Below are 17203 nucleotides of genomic sequence, written 5' to 3'. Positions count from 1 at the left end.
CATAGACAGAGTAATGATCTGCTTGTAACCACTATCAAAATCATAGACAGAGTAATGATCTGCTTGTAACCACTATCAAAATTATAGACAGAAAAATGATCTGCTTGTAACCACAATCACAATCATAGACAGAGTAATGATCTGCTTGTAACCACTATCAAAATCATAGACAGAGTAATGATCTGCTTGTAACCACTATCAGAATCATAGACAGAGTAATGATCTGCTTGTAACCACTATCAAAATCATAGACAGAATAATTATCTGCTGCTTGTAACCACTATCAAAATCATAGACAGAATAATGATCTGCTTGTAACCACTATCAAAATCATAGACATAATAATGATCTGCTTGTAACCACTATCAAAATCATAGAAAGAGTAACGATCTGCTTGTAACCACTATCAAAATCATAGACAGAGTAATGATCTGCTTGTAACCACTATCAAAATCATAGACAGAGTAATGATCTGCTTGTAACCATTATCAAAATCATAGACAGAGTAATGATCTGCTTGTAACCACTATCAGAATCATAGACAGAGTAATGCTCTGCTTGTAACCACTATCAGAATCATAGACAGAGTAATGATCTGCTTGTAACCACTATCAAAATCATAGACAGAATAATGATCTGCTTGTAACCACTATCAGAATCATAGACAGAGTAATGATCTGCTTGTAACCACTATCAAAATCATAGACAGAATAATGATCTGCTTGTAACCACTATCAAAATCATAGACAGAGTAACGATCTGCTTGTAACCACTATCAAAATCATAGACAGAGTAATGATCTGCTTGTAACCACTATCAAAATCATAGACAGAGTAATGATCTGCTTGTAACCACTATCAAAATTATAGACAGAATAATGATCTGCTTGTAACCACTATCAAAATCATAGACAGAGTAATGATCTGCTTGTAACCACTATCAAAATCATAGACAGAGTAATGATCTGCTTGTAACCACTATCAGAATCATAGACAGAGTAATGATCTGCTTGTAACCACTATCAAAATCATAGACAGAATAATTATCTGCGTGTAACCACTATCAAAATCATAGACAGAATAATGATCTGCTTGTAACCACTATCAAAATCATAGACATAATAATGATCTGCTTGTAACCACTATCAAAATCATAGACAGAGTAACGATCTGCTTGTAACCACTATCAAAATCATAGACAGAGTAATGATCTGCTTGTAACCACTATCAAAATCATAGACAGAGTAATGATCTGCTTGTAACCATTATCAAAATCATAGACAGAGTAATGATCTGCTTGTAACCACTATCAGAATCATAGACAGAGTAATGATCTGCTTGTAACCACTATCAGAATCATAGACAGAGTAATGATCTGCTTGTAACCACTATCAAAATCATAGACAGAGTAATGATCTGCTTGTAACCACTATCAAAATCATAGACAGAATAATGATCTGCTTGTAACCACTATCAAAATCATAGACAGAATAATGATCTGCTTGTAACCACTATCAGAATCATAGACAGAGTAATGATCTGCTTGTAACCACTATCAGAATCATAGACAGAGTAATGATCTGCTTGTAACCACTATCAGAATCATAGACAGAATAATGATCTGCTTGTAACCACTATCAGAATCATAGACAGAGTAATGATCTGCTTGTAACCACTATCAAAATCATAGACAGAATAATGATCTGCTTGTAACCACTATCAAAATCATAGACAGAGTAATGATCTGCTTGTAACCACTATCAGAATCATAGACAGAGTAATGATCTGCTTGTAACCACTATCAGAATCATAGGCAGAATAATGATCTGCTTGTAACCACTATCAAAATCATAGGCAGAATAATGATCCGCTTGTAACCACTATAAAAATCATAGACAGAATAATGATCTGCTTGTAACCACTATCAGAATCACAGACAGAGTAATGATCTGCTTGTAACCACTATCAAAATCATAGACAGAATAATGATCTGCTTGTAACCACTATCAAAATCATAGACAGAGTAACGATCTGCTTGTAACCACTATCAAAATCATAGACAGAGTAATGATCTGCTTGTAACCACTATCAAAATCATAGACAGAGTAATGATCTGCTTGTAACCACTATCAAAATTATAGACAGAAAAATGATCTGCTTGTAACCACAATCACAATCATAGACAGAGTAATGATCTGCTTGTAACCACTATCAAAATCATAGACAGAGTAATGATCTGCTTGTAACCACTATCAGAATCATAGACAGAGTAATGATCTGCTTGTAACCACTATCAAAATCATAGACAGAATAATTATCTGCTTGTAACCACTATCAAAATCATAGACAGAATAATGATCTGCTTGTAACCACTATCAAAATCATAGACATAATAATGATCTGCTTGTAACCACTATCAAAATCATAGAAAGAGTAACGATCTGCTTGTAACCACTATCAAAATCATAGACAGAGTAATGATCTGCTTGTAACCACTATCAAAATCATAGACAGAGTAATGATCTGCTTGTAACCATTATCAAAATCATAGACAGAGTAATGATCTGCTTGTAACCACTATCAGAATCATAGACAGAGTAATGCTCTGCTTGTAACCACTATCAGAATCATAGACAGAGTAATGATCTGCTTGTAACCACTATCAAAATCATAGACAGAATAATGATCTGCTTGTAACCACTATCAAAATCATAGACAGAGTAATGATCTGCTTGTAACCACTATCAGAATCATAGACAGAGTAATGCTCTGCTTGTAACCACTATCAAAATCATAGACAGAGTAACGATTTGCTTGTAACCACTATCAAAATCATAGACAGAGTAATGATCTGCTTGTAACCACTATCAAAATCATAGACAGAGTAATGATCTGCTTGTAACCACTATCAAAATTATAGACAGAAAAATGATCTGCTTGTAACCACTATCAAAATCATAGACAGAGTAATGATCTGCTTGTAACCACTATCAAAATCATAGACAGAGTAATGATCTGCTTGTAACCACTATCAGAATCATAGACAGAGTAATGATCTGCTTGTAACCACTATCAAAATCATAGACAGAATAATTATCTGCTTGTAACCACTATCAAAATCATAGACAGAATAATGATCTGCTTGTAACCACTATCAAAATCATAGACATAATAATGATCTGCTTGTAACCACTATCAAAATCATAGACAGAGTAATGATCTGCTTGTAACCACTATCAAAATCATAGACAGAGTAATGATCTGCTTGTAACCACTATCAGAATCATAGACAGAGTAATGCTCTGCTTGTAACCACTATCAAAATCATAGGCAGAATAATGATCCGCTTGTAACCACTATCAAAAACATAGACAGAATAATGATCTGCTTGTAACCACTATCAAAATCATAGACAGAATAATGATCTGCTTGTAACCACTATCAAAATCATAGACAGAGTAACGATCTGCTTGTAACCACTATCAAAATCATAGACAGAGTAATGATCTGCTTGTAACCACTATCAAAATCATAGACAGAGTAATGATCTGCTTGTAACCACTATCAGAATCATAGACAGAATAATGATCTGCTTGTAACCACTATCAAAATCATAGGCAGAATAATGATCCGCTTGTAACCACTATCAAAATCATAGACAGAATAATGATTTGCTTGTAACCACTATCAGAATCATAGACAGAATAATGATCTGCTTGTAACCACTATCAGAATCATAGACAGAGTAATGATCTGCTTGTAACCACTATCAAAATCATAGACAGAATAATGATCTGCTTGTAACCACTATCAAAATCATAGACAGAATAATGATCTGCTTGTAACCACGATCAAAATCATAGACAGAGTAATGATCTGCTTGTAACCGCTATCAAAATCATAGACAGAGTAATGATCTGCTTGTAACCACTATCAAAATCATAGACAGAGTAATGATCTGCTTGTAACCACTATCAAAATCATAGACAGAGTAATGATCTGCTTGTAACCACTATCAAAATCATAGACAGAATAATGATCTGCTTGTAACCACTATCAAAATCATAGACAGAATAATGATCTGCTTGTAACCACTATCAGAATCATAGACAGAGTAATGATCTGCTTGTAACCACTATCAGAATCATAGACAGAGTAATGATCTGCTTGTAACCACTATCAAAATCATAGACAGAGTAATGATCTGCTTGTAACCACTATCAAAATCATAGACAGAGTAATGATCTGCTTGTAACCACTATCAAAATCATAGACAGAGTAATGATCTGCTTGTAACCACTATCAAAATCATAGACAGAGTAATGATCTGCTTGTAACCACTATCAAAATCATAGACAGAGTAATGATCTGCTTGTAACCACTATCAAAATCATAGACAGAATAATGATCTGCTTGTAACCACTATCAAAATCATAGACAGAATAATGATCTGCTTGTAACCACTATCAGAATCATAGACAGAGTAATGATCTGCTTGTAACCACTATCAGAATCATAGACAGAGTAATGATCTGCTTGTAACCACTATCAAAATCATAGACCGAATAATGATCTGCTTGTAACCACTATCAAAATCATAGACAGAGTAATGATCTGCTTGTAACCACTATCAAAATTATAGACAGAATAATGATCTGCTTGTAACCACTATCAAAATCGTAGACAGAATAATGATCTGCTTGTAACCACTATCAAAATCATAGACAGAGTAATGATCTGCTTGTAACCACTATCAAAATCATAGAGAGAGTAATGATCTAATTGTAACCACTATCAAAATCATAGACAGAATAATGATCTGCTTGTAACCACTATCAAAATCATAGACAGAATAATGATCTGCTTGTAACCACTATCAAAATCGTAGACAGAATAATGATCTGCTTGTAACCACTATCAAAATCATAGACAGAGTAATGATCTGCTTGTAACCACTATCAAAATCATAGACAGAGTAATGATCTGCTTGTAACCACTATCAAAATCATAGAGAGAGTAATGATCTGCTTGTAACCACTATCAAAATCATAGAGAGAGTAATGATCTGCTTGTAACCACTATCAAAATCATAGACAGAATAATGATCTGCTTGAAACCACTATCAAAATCATAGACAGAGTAATGATCTGCTTGTAACCACTATCAGAATCATAGACAGAGTAATGATCTGCTTGTAACCACTATCAAAATCATAGACAGAGTAATGATCTGCTTGTAACCACTATCAAAATCATAGACAGAGTAATGATCTGCTTGTAACCACTATCAAAATCATAGACAGAGTAATGATCTGCTTGTAACCACTATCAAAATCATAGACAGAGTAATGATCTGCTTGTAACCACTATCAAAATCATAGACAGAGTAATGATCTGCTTGTAACCACTATCAAAATCATAGACAGAATAATGATCTGCTTGTAACCACTATCAAAATCATAGACAGAATAATGATCTGCTTGTAACCACTATCAGAATCATAGACAGAGTAATGATCTGCTTGTAACCACTATCAGAATCATAGACAGAGTAATGATCTGCTTGTAACCACTATCAAAATCATAGACCGAATAATGATCTGCTTGTAACCACTATCAAAATCATAGACAGAGTAATGATCTGCTTGTAACCACTATCAAAATTATAGACAGAATAATGATCTGCTTGTAACCACTATCAAAATCGTAGACAGAATAATGATCTGCTTGTAACCACTATCAAAATCATAGACAGAGTAATGATCTGCTTGTAACCACTATCAAAATCATAGAGAGAGTAATGATCTGCTTGTAACCACTATCAAAATCATAGACAGAATAATGATCTGCTTGTAACCACTATCAAAATCATACACAGAATAATGATCTGCTTGTAACCACTATCAAAATCGTAGACAGAATAATGATCTGCTTGTAACCACTATCAAAATCATAGACAGAGTAATGATCTGCTTGTAACCACTATCAAAATCATAGACAGAGTAATGATCTGCTTGTAACCACTATCAAAATCATAGAGAGAGTAATGATCTGCTTGTAACCACTATCAAAATCATAGAGAGAGTAATGATCTGCTTGTAACCACTATCAAAATCATAGACAGAATAATGATCTGCTTGAAACCACTATCAAAATCATAGACCGAATAATGATCTGCTTGTAACCACTATCAAAATCATAGACAGAGTAATGATCTGCTTGTAACCACTATCAAAATTATAGACAGAATAATGATCTGCTTGTAACCACTATCAAAATCGTAGACAGAATAATGATCTGCTTGTAACCACTATCAAAATCATAGACAGAGTAATGATCTGCTTGTAACCACTATCAAAATCATAGACAGAGTAATGATCTGCTTGAAACCACTATCAAAATCATAGACAGAATAATGATCTGCTTGTAACCACTATCAAAATCATAGACAGAGTAATGATCTGCTTGTAACCACTGTCAAAATCATAGACAGAGTAATGATCTGCTTGTAACCACTATCAAAATCATAGACAGAGTAATGATCTGCTTGTAACCACTATCAAAATCATAGACAGAGTAATGATCTGCTTGTAACCACTATCAAAATCATAGACAGAGTAATGATCTGCTTGTAACCACAATCAAAATCATAGACAGAGTAATGATCTGCTTGTAACCACTATCAAAATCATAGACAGAGTAATGATCTGCTTGTAACCACTATCAAAATCATAGACAGAGTAATGATCTGCTTGTAACCACTATCAAAATCATAGACAGAATAATGATCTGCTTGTAACCACTATCAAAATCATAGACAGAATAATGATCTGCTTGTAACCACTATCAGAATCATAGACAGAGTAATGATCTGCTTGTAACCACTATCAGAATCATAGACAGAGTAATGATCTGCTTGTAACCACTATCAAAATCATAGACAGAGTAATGATCTGCTTGTAACCACTATCAAAATTATAGACAGAATAATGATCTGCTTGTAACCACTATCAAAATCGTAGACAGAATAATGATCTGCTTGTAACCACTATCAAAATTATAGACAGAATAATGATCTGCTTGTAACCACTATCAAAATCGTAGACAGAATAATGATCTGCTTGTAACCACTATCAAAATCATAGACAGAGTAATGATCTGCTTGTAACCACTATCAAAATCATAGAGAGAGTAATGATCTGCTTGTAACCACTATCAAAATCATAGACAGAATAATGATCTGCTTGTAACCACTATCAAAATCATAGGCAGAATAATGATCCGCTTGTAACCACTATCAAAATCATAGACAGAATAATGATTTGCTTGTAACCACTATCAGAATCATAGACAGAATAATGATCTGCTTGTAACCACTATCAAAATCATAGACAGAGTAATGATCTGCTTGTAACCACTATCAGAATCATAGACAGAGTAATGATCTGCTTGTAACCACTATCAGAATCATAGACAGAGTAATGATCTTTTTGTAACCACTATCAAAATCATAGACAGAATAATGATCTGCTTGTAACCACTATCAAAATCATAGACATAATAATGATCTGCTTGTAACCACTATCAAAATCATAGACAGAATAATGATCTGCTTGTAACCACTATCAGAATCATAGACAGAGTAATGATCTGCTTGTAACCACTATCAGAATCATAGACAGAGTAATGATCTGCTTGTAACCACTATCAGAATCATAGACAGAATAATGATCCGCTTGTAACCACTATCAGAATCATAGACAGAGTAATGATCTGCTTGTAACCACTATCAAAATCATAGACAGAGTAATGATCTGCTTGTAACCAATATCAGAATCATAGACAGAGTAATGATCTGCTTGTAACCACTTTCAAAATCATAGACAGAGTAATGATCTGCTTGTAACCCCTATCAAAATCATAGACAGAATAATGATCTGCTTGTAACCACTATCAAAATCATAGACAGAATAATGATCTGCTTGTAACCACTATCAAAATCATAGACAGAGTAATGATCTGCTTGTAACCACTATCAAAATCATAGACAGAGTAATGATCTGCTTGTAACCACTATCAAAATCATAGACAGAGTAATGATCTGCTTGTAACCACTATCAAAATCATAGACAGAATAATGATCTGCTTGTAACCACTATCAAAATCATAGACAGAATAATGATCTGCTTGTAACCACTATCAGAATCATAGACAGAGTAATGATCTGCTTGTAACCACTATCAGAATCATAGACAGAGTAATGATCTGCTTGTAACCACTATCAAAATCATAGACCGAATAATGATCTGCTTGTAACCACTATCAAAATCATAGACAGAGTAATGATCTGCTTGTAACCACTATCAAAATTATAGACAGAATAATGATCTGCTTGTAACCACTATCAAAATCGTAGACAGAATAATGATCTGCTTGTAACCACTATCAAAATCATAGACAGAGTAATGATCTGCTTGTAACCACTATCAAAATCATAGAGAGAGTAATGATCTGCTTGTAACCACTATCAAAATCATAGACAGAATAATGATCTGCTTGTAACCACTATCAAAATCATAGACAGAATAATGATCTGCTTGTAACCACTATCAAAATCGTAGACAGAATAATGATCTGCTTGTAACCACTATCAAAATCATAGACAGAGTAATGATCTGCTTGTAACCACTATCAAAATCATAGACAGAGTAATGATCTGCTTGAAACCACTATCAAAATCATAGACAGAATAATGATCTGCTTGTAACCACTATCAAAATCATAGACAGAGTAATGATCTGCTTGTAACCACTGTCAAAATCATAGACAGAGTAATGATCTGCTTGTAACCACTATCAGAATCATAGACAGAATAATGATCTGCTTGTAACCACTATCAAAATCATAGGCAGAATAATGATCCGCTTGTAACCACTATCAAAATCATAGACAGAATAATGATTTGCTTGTAACCACTATCAGAATCATAGACAGAATAATGATCTGCTTGTAACCACTATCAAAATCATAGACAGAGTAATGATCTGCTTGTAACCACTATCAGAATCATAGACAGAGTAATGATCTGCTTGTAACCACTATCAGAATCATAGACAGAGTAATGATCTTTTTGTAACCACTATCAAAATCATAGACAGAATAATGATCTGCTTGTAACCACTATCAAAATCATAGACATAATAATGATCTGCTTGTAACCACTATCAAAATCATAGACAGAATAATGATCTGCTTGTAACCACTATCAAAATCATAGACAGAATAATGATCTGCTTGTAACCACTATCAGAATCATAGACAGAGTAATGATCTGGTTGTAACCACTATCAGAATCATAGACAGAGTAATGATCTGCTTGTAACCACTATCAGAATCATAGACAGAATAATGATCCGCTTGTAACCACTATCAGAATCATAGACAGAGTAATGATCTGCTTGTAACCACTATCAAAATCATAGACAGAGTAATGATCTGCTTGTAACCACTATCAGAATCATAGACAGAGTAATGATCTGCTTGTAACCACTATCAAAATCATAGACAGAGTAATGATCTGCTTGTAACCCCTATCAAAATCATAGACAGAATAATGATCTGCTTGTAACCACTATCAAAATCATAGACAGAATAATGATCTGCTTGTAACCACTATCAAAATCATTGACAGAATAATGATCTGCTTGTAACCACTATCAAAATCATAGACAGAATAATGATCTGCTTGTAACCACTATCAAAATCATAGACAGAATAATGATCTGCTTGTAACCACTATCAAAATCATAGACAAATAATGATCTGCTTGTAACCACTATCAAAATCATAGACAGAATAATGATCTGCTCGTAACCACTATCAAAATCATAGACAGAATAATGATCTGCTTGTAACCACTATCAGAATCATAGACAGAGTAATGATCTGCTTGTAACCACTATCAGAATCATAGACAGAGTAATGATCTGCTTGTAACCACTATCAAAATCATAGACCGAATAATGATCTGCTTGTAACCACTATCAAAATCATAGACAGAGTAATGATCTGCTTGTAACCACTATCAAAATTATAGACAGAATAATGATCTGCTTGTAACCACTATCAAAATCGTAGACAGAATAATGATCTGCTTGTAACCACTATCAAAATCATAGACAGAGTAATGATCTGCTTGTAACCACTATCAAAATCATAGAGAGAGTAATGATCTGCTTGTAACCACTATCAAAATCATAGACAGAATAATGATCTGCTTGTAACCACTATCAAAATCATAGACAGAATAATGATCTGCTTGTAACCACTATCAAAATCGTAGACAGAATAATGATCTGCTTGTAACCACTATCAAAATCATAGACAGAGTAATGATCTGCTTGTAACCACTATCAAAATCATAGACAGAGTAATGATCTGCTTGAAACCACTATCAAAATCATAGACAGAATAATGATCTGCTTGTAACCACTATCAAAATCATAGACAGAGTAATGATCTGCTTGTAACCACTGTCAAAATCATAGACAGAGTAATGATCTGCTTGTAACCACTATCAGAATCATAGACAGAATAATGATCTGCTTGTAACCACTATCAAAATCATAGGCAGAATAATGATCCGCTTGTAACCACTATCAAAATCATAGACAGAATAATGATTTGCTTGTAACCACTATCAGAATCATAGACAGAATAATGATCTGCTTGTAACCACTATCAAAATCATAGACAGAGTAATGATCTGCTTGTAACCACTATCAGAATCATAGACAGAGTAATGATCTGCTTGTAACCACTATCAGAATCATAGACAGAGTAATGATCTTTTTGTAACCACTATCAAAATCATAGACAGAATAATGATCTGCTTGTAACCACTATCAAAATCATAGACATAATAATGATCTGCTTGTAACCACTATCAAAATCATAGACAGAATAATGATCTGCTTGTAACCACTATCAAAATCATAGACAGAATAATGATCTGCTTGTAACCACTATCAGAATCATAGACAGAGTAATGATCTGGTTGTAACCACTATCAGAATCATAGACAGAGTAATGATCTGCTTGTAACCACTATCAGAATCATAGACAGAATAATGATCCGCTTGTAACCACTATCAGAATCATAGACAGAGTAATGATCTGCTTGTAACCACTATCAAAATCATAGACAGAGTAATGATCTGCTTGTAACCACTATCAGAATCATAGACAGAGTAATGATCTGCTTGTAACCACTATCAAAATCATAGACAGAGTAATGATCTGCTTGTAACCCCTATCAAAATCATAGACAGAATAATGATCTGCTTGTAACCACTATCAAAATCATAGACAGAATAATGATCTGCTTGTAACCACTATCAAAATCATTGACAGAATAATGATCTGCTTGTAACCACTATCAAAATCATAGACAGAATAATGATCTGCTTGTAACCACTATCAAAATCATAGACAGAATAATGATCTGCTTGTAACCACTATCAAAATCATAGACAAATAATGATCTGCTTGTAACCACTATCAAAATCATAGACAGAATAATGATCTGCTCGTAACCACTATCAAAATCATAGACAGAATAATGATCTGCTTGTAACCACTATCAAAATCATAGACAGAATAATGATCTGCTTGTAACCACTATCAAAATCATAGACAGAGGAATGCTCTGCTTGTAACCACTATTAGAATCATAGACAGAATAATGATCTGCTTGTAACCACTACCAAAATCATAGACAGAGTAATGATCTGCTTGTAACCACTATCAAAATCATAGAGAGAGTAATGATCTGCTTGTAACCACTATCAAAATCATAGACAGAATAATGATCTGCTTGTAACCACTATCAAAATCATAGACAGAATAATGATCTGCTTGTAACCACTATCAAAATCATAGACAGAATAATGATCTGCTTGTAACCACTATCAAAATCATAGACAGAGTAATGATCTGCTTGTCACCACTATCAAAATCATAGACAGAATATTGATCTGCTTGTAACCACTATCAAAATCATAGACAGAATAATGATCTGCTTGTAACCACTATCAAAATCATAGACAGAGTAATGATCTGCTTGTAACCACTATCAAAATCATAGACAGAATAATGATCTGCTTGTAACCACTATCAAAATCATAGACAGAGCCGTCAATCGAGATCAAAATTATAGCTTTAACCAGGTTTTGAAGCTATAAAGTGTTTGCTTACAAAATGCCTTGTTGACAAACAATGGAGAAAGACAAGCTTATATGTTGGGGTTCTAAAAGGGTCCAACAGTTAAACTCAGCTCATTTGGCATTTATAGGTTATCTTCTTAAATAATCCATGTCTATACATCGCTACATTAAAAGTTGAAAAACATGTATGAACTACAAAGGTTTGAGCTGCAGTTTGATAGCAAAACATGAACATTTCAAAATGGAGTATTGGAAAATAAAATTCCCGGGATAATTGGCTGTAATGGTTCGATTTAGAGCAACCTATTGGTTTCATTATTACAATCCGTTAGAGGGCTTTCACTCAAAATAAATTGCATTGTCAAATCATCCAGTTCTGTGTTTGAATGAAAGGGGAGTGTGAGAAGCTGCAGGTGTGTCTCGGTAATGTATAGGTGTTCTTCAGGCATGCGCAACTCAGTGAGATGATCACTACCTTTGGGGAACGAGGCAAACGAACCGTGTTGACCACATCCACAGGGAGACAACAACATTAAGCAACGGGACATCATTACTCTCCCTCTCTTCAAGTCTACTATCTTTCTCTTTCATCCTTTCGCTCTCTCTCTCGATCGCTCTCAGAAATAATAAGCATCCTGTATACCTGAAATAAACGTAACCAAAAGAATTGACTGGAGGATTGCACATAGAATAATCCGAAAACATGGAGAAACAAGGACGAATACCCCGTTTCATTTTAAACACAGGAACCCTACGCCCAACTCCCAACCCCATCCCTCCCCTTCATGTCTGAGAACACAGATATACGGTGATAAGCAACAATGACAAAATGCTGGCCTTTGATAAGAGTCAGATGCTGCTGGGTGCTTATTGGCTCTTACCTGATGGATTGAGCAGTCGCCAGGTGATTGATGGATCTGGCCTCCCATTGGCTAGACAACTCAATGTCACATTGCTGCCTTCGTTCACAGTGATGTCTTCCGAAACTTTGTAAATGTTTGCCGGAACTGCAAGAGAAAGTGCCATTGGTCATTGTTTATTAATGTAGTAGTAAAAACATGGAGAGAAGCATTTAATCTAAAGCAGTTATAGTGGCTGTAAAAACAGACGTACATTTTTCTAATATCAGTAGAAGCATTTTCATTGGTAGGCCTCGAGTCTTGTTAAGAACCATGTAATGGATTTTCGAAGGCAAGAATAGGAACCACAGTGTAGTATTACATTGAAGGAAGTATATGTTTTATGAAATATTCAAATACTACTAAATTGTGTCTACATGTCAAATGTAGACATGAGCAATTATCACCAACATTACGCAAACGGCTGTGTCATGAACATAATTCTTTACAATACGTTTGTCGCTGTGGAATAGGCTATATGTCCATTTTTTAAGTATAGTTGAATGCAAAAGTTTGAATTCAAAAGTATTGCAATGTTAATTCAACAAGACAATGGAAGTTGAGAAGCAACTTCAAATGGAAAAGAGTTTCTGAACCTCAACCCAATCCATTATCCACCAAAAGATTCAATTAACTGAAACGCTAGGTGCATGACTTTGACTGATGTTCAAAGAAAGCCGAACGTTTGTCATCTGAATGTAATGTTTAATCGGCCTTCTACCTCTCAATTCTGATTTACTCTGCACCTAAACAAATAAAACAGGGAACGTATTACTCAGATAAAACTGCTCTGACAAATTAAGAAAGCGGGGTGCACTCCATTTTCTCATTGGTCAGCAATTCAATTGTAATCAATCTGAGTGCACAGAGAGGGCATACAGACATCATTGTGAATTTCAAAACTGTGGGTGGATGGAGGCGAGGTGTTGTATACGCATATCTTTGCTAGAAACTATTGATCAATGACTTGTAAATGATGAATGGGGCAAAATACATAGAGAGTAATACAGAAACATTTCATTGTAGAAGTTGAACAAGTAGCTCAATGCTTACAAATGCACATATACTGCATATGTCCATATACCACTCTCAGGTATAATAAATATGTTCTATCGCATTCCCATGTCACCTAAAATAAGACGTGTTGTCGTCAAGGTGAGTCAAACTTGTAGTTGCCATGCAGTTTGATACTTGACAACATGGAAAACATGTTCTATTTATTGTCAAATATGACAGAGGAATAATCAATACATCAGTGTGCCTCTGGAAAGGGTCCCAAAGGGTCTGTTTTTATACTGATACTGACCATGCAACGTCCCTTAGCTGATGCTTTATACTCTTCTCTAGATTCCCTCTCTTTGGCCTGTACAGCCTGTCCCTTTAATGACATCTGACAACATAGCTATTTTATTGCCAAACAACATTAAATGAAGCCATACAGAGTTATTGCATGAGTCAAATGACCACAGAAAGTGAAGATGTGTTTTTCGATAAGGGAAGGATTGAAGTGACAGGGAATCCAATAGCTTTTTCTCAAAGAAGCGGGCTGGAAATATCAATGCTCTGATTGGCTGAATGAGGACCCGAGCATTAATCCAAACCAGGGCAGTCGCACAGATAAAAATTAGTTTGAGAGAAAACAACAGCTCCCAGACAGATAACCCTGTCACGTTCGAAACAGAAATAGTCGAGGCGGTTCATGAGTCAAATGAATAAAGAGTCTAAACTCTAAACCATTTCAACATAGTGGCTACAGCTCCCAGCAAGGATTGCAATCTTAGTCATGGGTCAGCCTTCAAGGAACAATATTTGAAAGGGCAGTTCTTTGAAAAACTCTTTCCCTGGCTGCCCAGGATTCTAAAGCGACATACAAGGGATTGTGTGAGGTCAATCTGACACACGAAGCCGAGAGAAATAATTTGCTGTTCCTGGTTAAATGGGATCAAATCGTAGCTTTAGCTTCTGCCAAAACACGTATTTTGCCTTTCAAGAAACACATCAATGATTTCATCTACAGGCTGAGAAAAGTAGTATCACCTTTTAACATTTATTTCCCACATTTGTTACTTGAGCATTTTCAAATTTCTTTAAATTTTTGTAAATATTTTTTCTTTCCAGCCTCGTCAACATAGTCACATTTTGAGTCAGCTTATTATATCCCAAAGACCAAGTGATCCTAGAACAAAAGTGAAAAACAGATGTATCACACAAATACAAACGTATCACGCAAATACATTGACCTATGCTTCAACTTTGATAATACAACTTCAAAGCCTTGGAAGCATGAGAAACTACAACGTAATTAGAAGAAGCTTGTTGTATCACAAATCCATGTGATAATATGAACTGACAGTCAGCTTCAGGCTTTTCCTGGATTCCTGATGAGCCAAACCACCCAGGGAGGTAGCGATGATCAAAGTCCCAGAATGGTTAACCTCAGAGAAGTGTAAAGAAACCCAGCCGTACCGGCAGTGTCACAGATGTCCTGATCAATGTGTTTACTTTCAAGCCACAGCCTTTTAACAGTCTATAGTCTAGCTATGACTCATCTTTAGCTGAAAATGGTGGACAGCGAGAGAGAGAGAGACACACACAGAAAATAGAACAGAATTAGCTTGGTAGCCGATTAAGATTCTCACTATCGCACTCTGCCTGGCACATGCATGCACACACGTACAACCATTTCAAGGTACTGTGCATGAAATGAGCCTTGCAGTTGAAAGAGAGAGGATGACAACAACAGGTATTCCCAGCCAAAAATGTCTCACACCTGCATTGTGTAATGTCTCAAACGACATTGAACAAAAATATAAACGCAACATGTAAAGTGTCGGTCCCATGTTTCACGGGCTGAATTAAAAGATTCAAGAAATGTTCCATACACACAAAAAGCTTATTTCTCAAAAACTTTGGGAACAAATTTGTTTACATCTCGGTTAGTAAGCATTTCTCCTTTGCCAAGATGATTCAGGTGTGGCATATCAAGAAGCTGACTAAACAGCATGATCATTACACCGGTGCACCTTGTGCTGGGAACAATAAAAGGCAACTCTAAAGTGTGCAGTTTTGCCACACAACCACAGATGTCTCAAGTTGAGGGAGCGTGCAATTGGCATACTGACTGCAGGAATGTCCACCAGAGCTGTTGCCAGAAAATGTCATGTTCATTTCTCTACCATAAGCCGCCTCCAACATCATTTTAGAGAATTTGGCAGTAGGTACAGCCGGCCAAGTGCATGGTATTGTGTGGGTGAGCGGTTTACTGATGGCAAAGTTGTGAACAGAGTGTCCCATGGTGGCGGTGGGGTTATGGTATGGGCAGGCATAAGCTATGGACAAGGAACACAATTGGCCCATTATGAGGTCTATTTATTTTAACAGATGCATATCTGTATTCTCAGTCATGGGAAATCCATAGATTAGGGCCTAATGCATGTATTTCAATTGACTGATTTCCTTATATGAACTGTAACTCAGTAAAATCTTTGCATGTTGTGTTTATATTTTTGTTCAGTATAATTGCTATTCATGTAAAAATACAGGCGCATCATGCCAGGAACGTTGACCTTCCTACAAAATAATATCATTCTATCGGTTATTTTTCCTAGTAGCAGTTTTTTTTGTGAAAGTCCTTTTTGTATACGATCAGTCAAAACAACCTTTGGGTTAGTCTGGGTTAGTCTGCTATCAAGTAGAGCACCACACTTTGACGTACGCCATAGTCAAATCAATAACAAATCACAGTGAGGTATAACGTTACAACCGGTTAAAACAGAGATGTTTATATTTCCTTGAACACCAGTAATTCAGAGCTCTTTGAATAACTCTACTACCATACCAACTGACCTCTGTGGATCGCTCCTTCTGTCTCTCCACCCACGGCATCCTGCCACGTTCAGACATGACATTTGGACCGCTGATGTTACAGGCCCAAGTGTTGTCGAGGCAATTATGTTTCCGTAATTTGAATCATTAAAGCATAATCAGCGGAAAGCGCTCGCAGCACAGAGTTCTGCTTTTAGCACTAGCTGCCAATTACTTTCCTCGATGTGCAAAAAGGTCATTAAACCGGGAACCTTTCAG

General features: G+C 35.5%; 1 protein-coding gene across 3 annotated transcripts in view; it reads right to left on the bottom strand.

Annotated features, from left to right (window-relative positions):
- The window catches only part of LOC135552691 (limbic system-associated membrane protein-like), a 741617-nt gene that overhangs the window by 21726 nt on the left and 702688 nt on the right, over positions 1-17203 (bottom strand). For all 3 annotated transcript variants that reach the window (XM_064984463.1, XM_064984462.1, XM_064984461.1), the window contains one exon: positions 13103-13228. In XM_064984463.1, coding sequence (XP_064840535.1) covers positions 13103-13228 — 126 coding nt within the window. The remainder of the gene's footprint in view (positions 1-13102; positions 13229-17203) is intronic.

This window comes from Oncorhynchus masou, chromosome 13, assembly GCF_036934945.1.
Source record: "Oncorhynchus masou masou isolate Uvic2021 chromosome 13, UVic_Omas_1.1, whole genome shotgun sequence".
Lineage (NCBI taxonomy): Eukaryota > Metazoa > Chordata > Actinopteri > Salmoniformes > Salmonidae > Oncorhynchus > Oncorhynchus masou.
The sequence above is the reverse complement of the archived record's forward strand: the minus strand, read 5'-3'. Positions and strand labels throughout refer to the sequence as shown.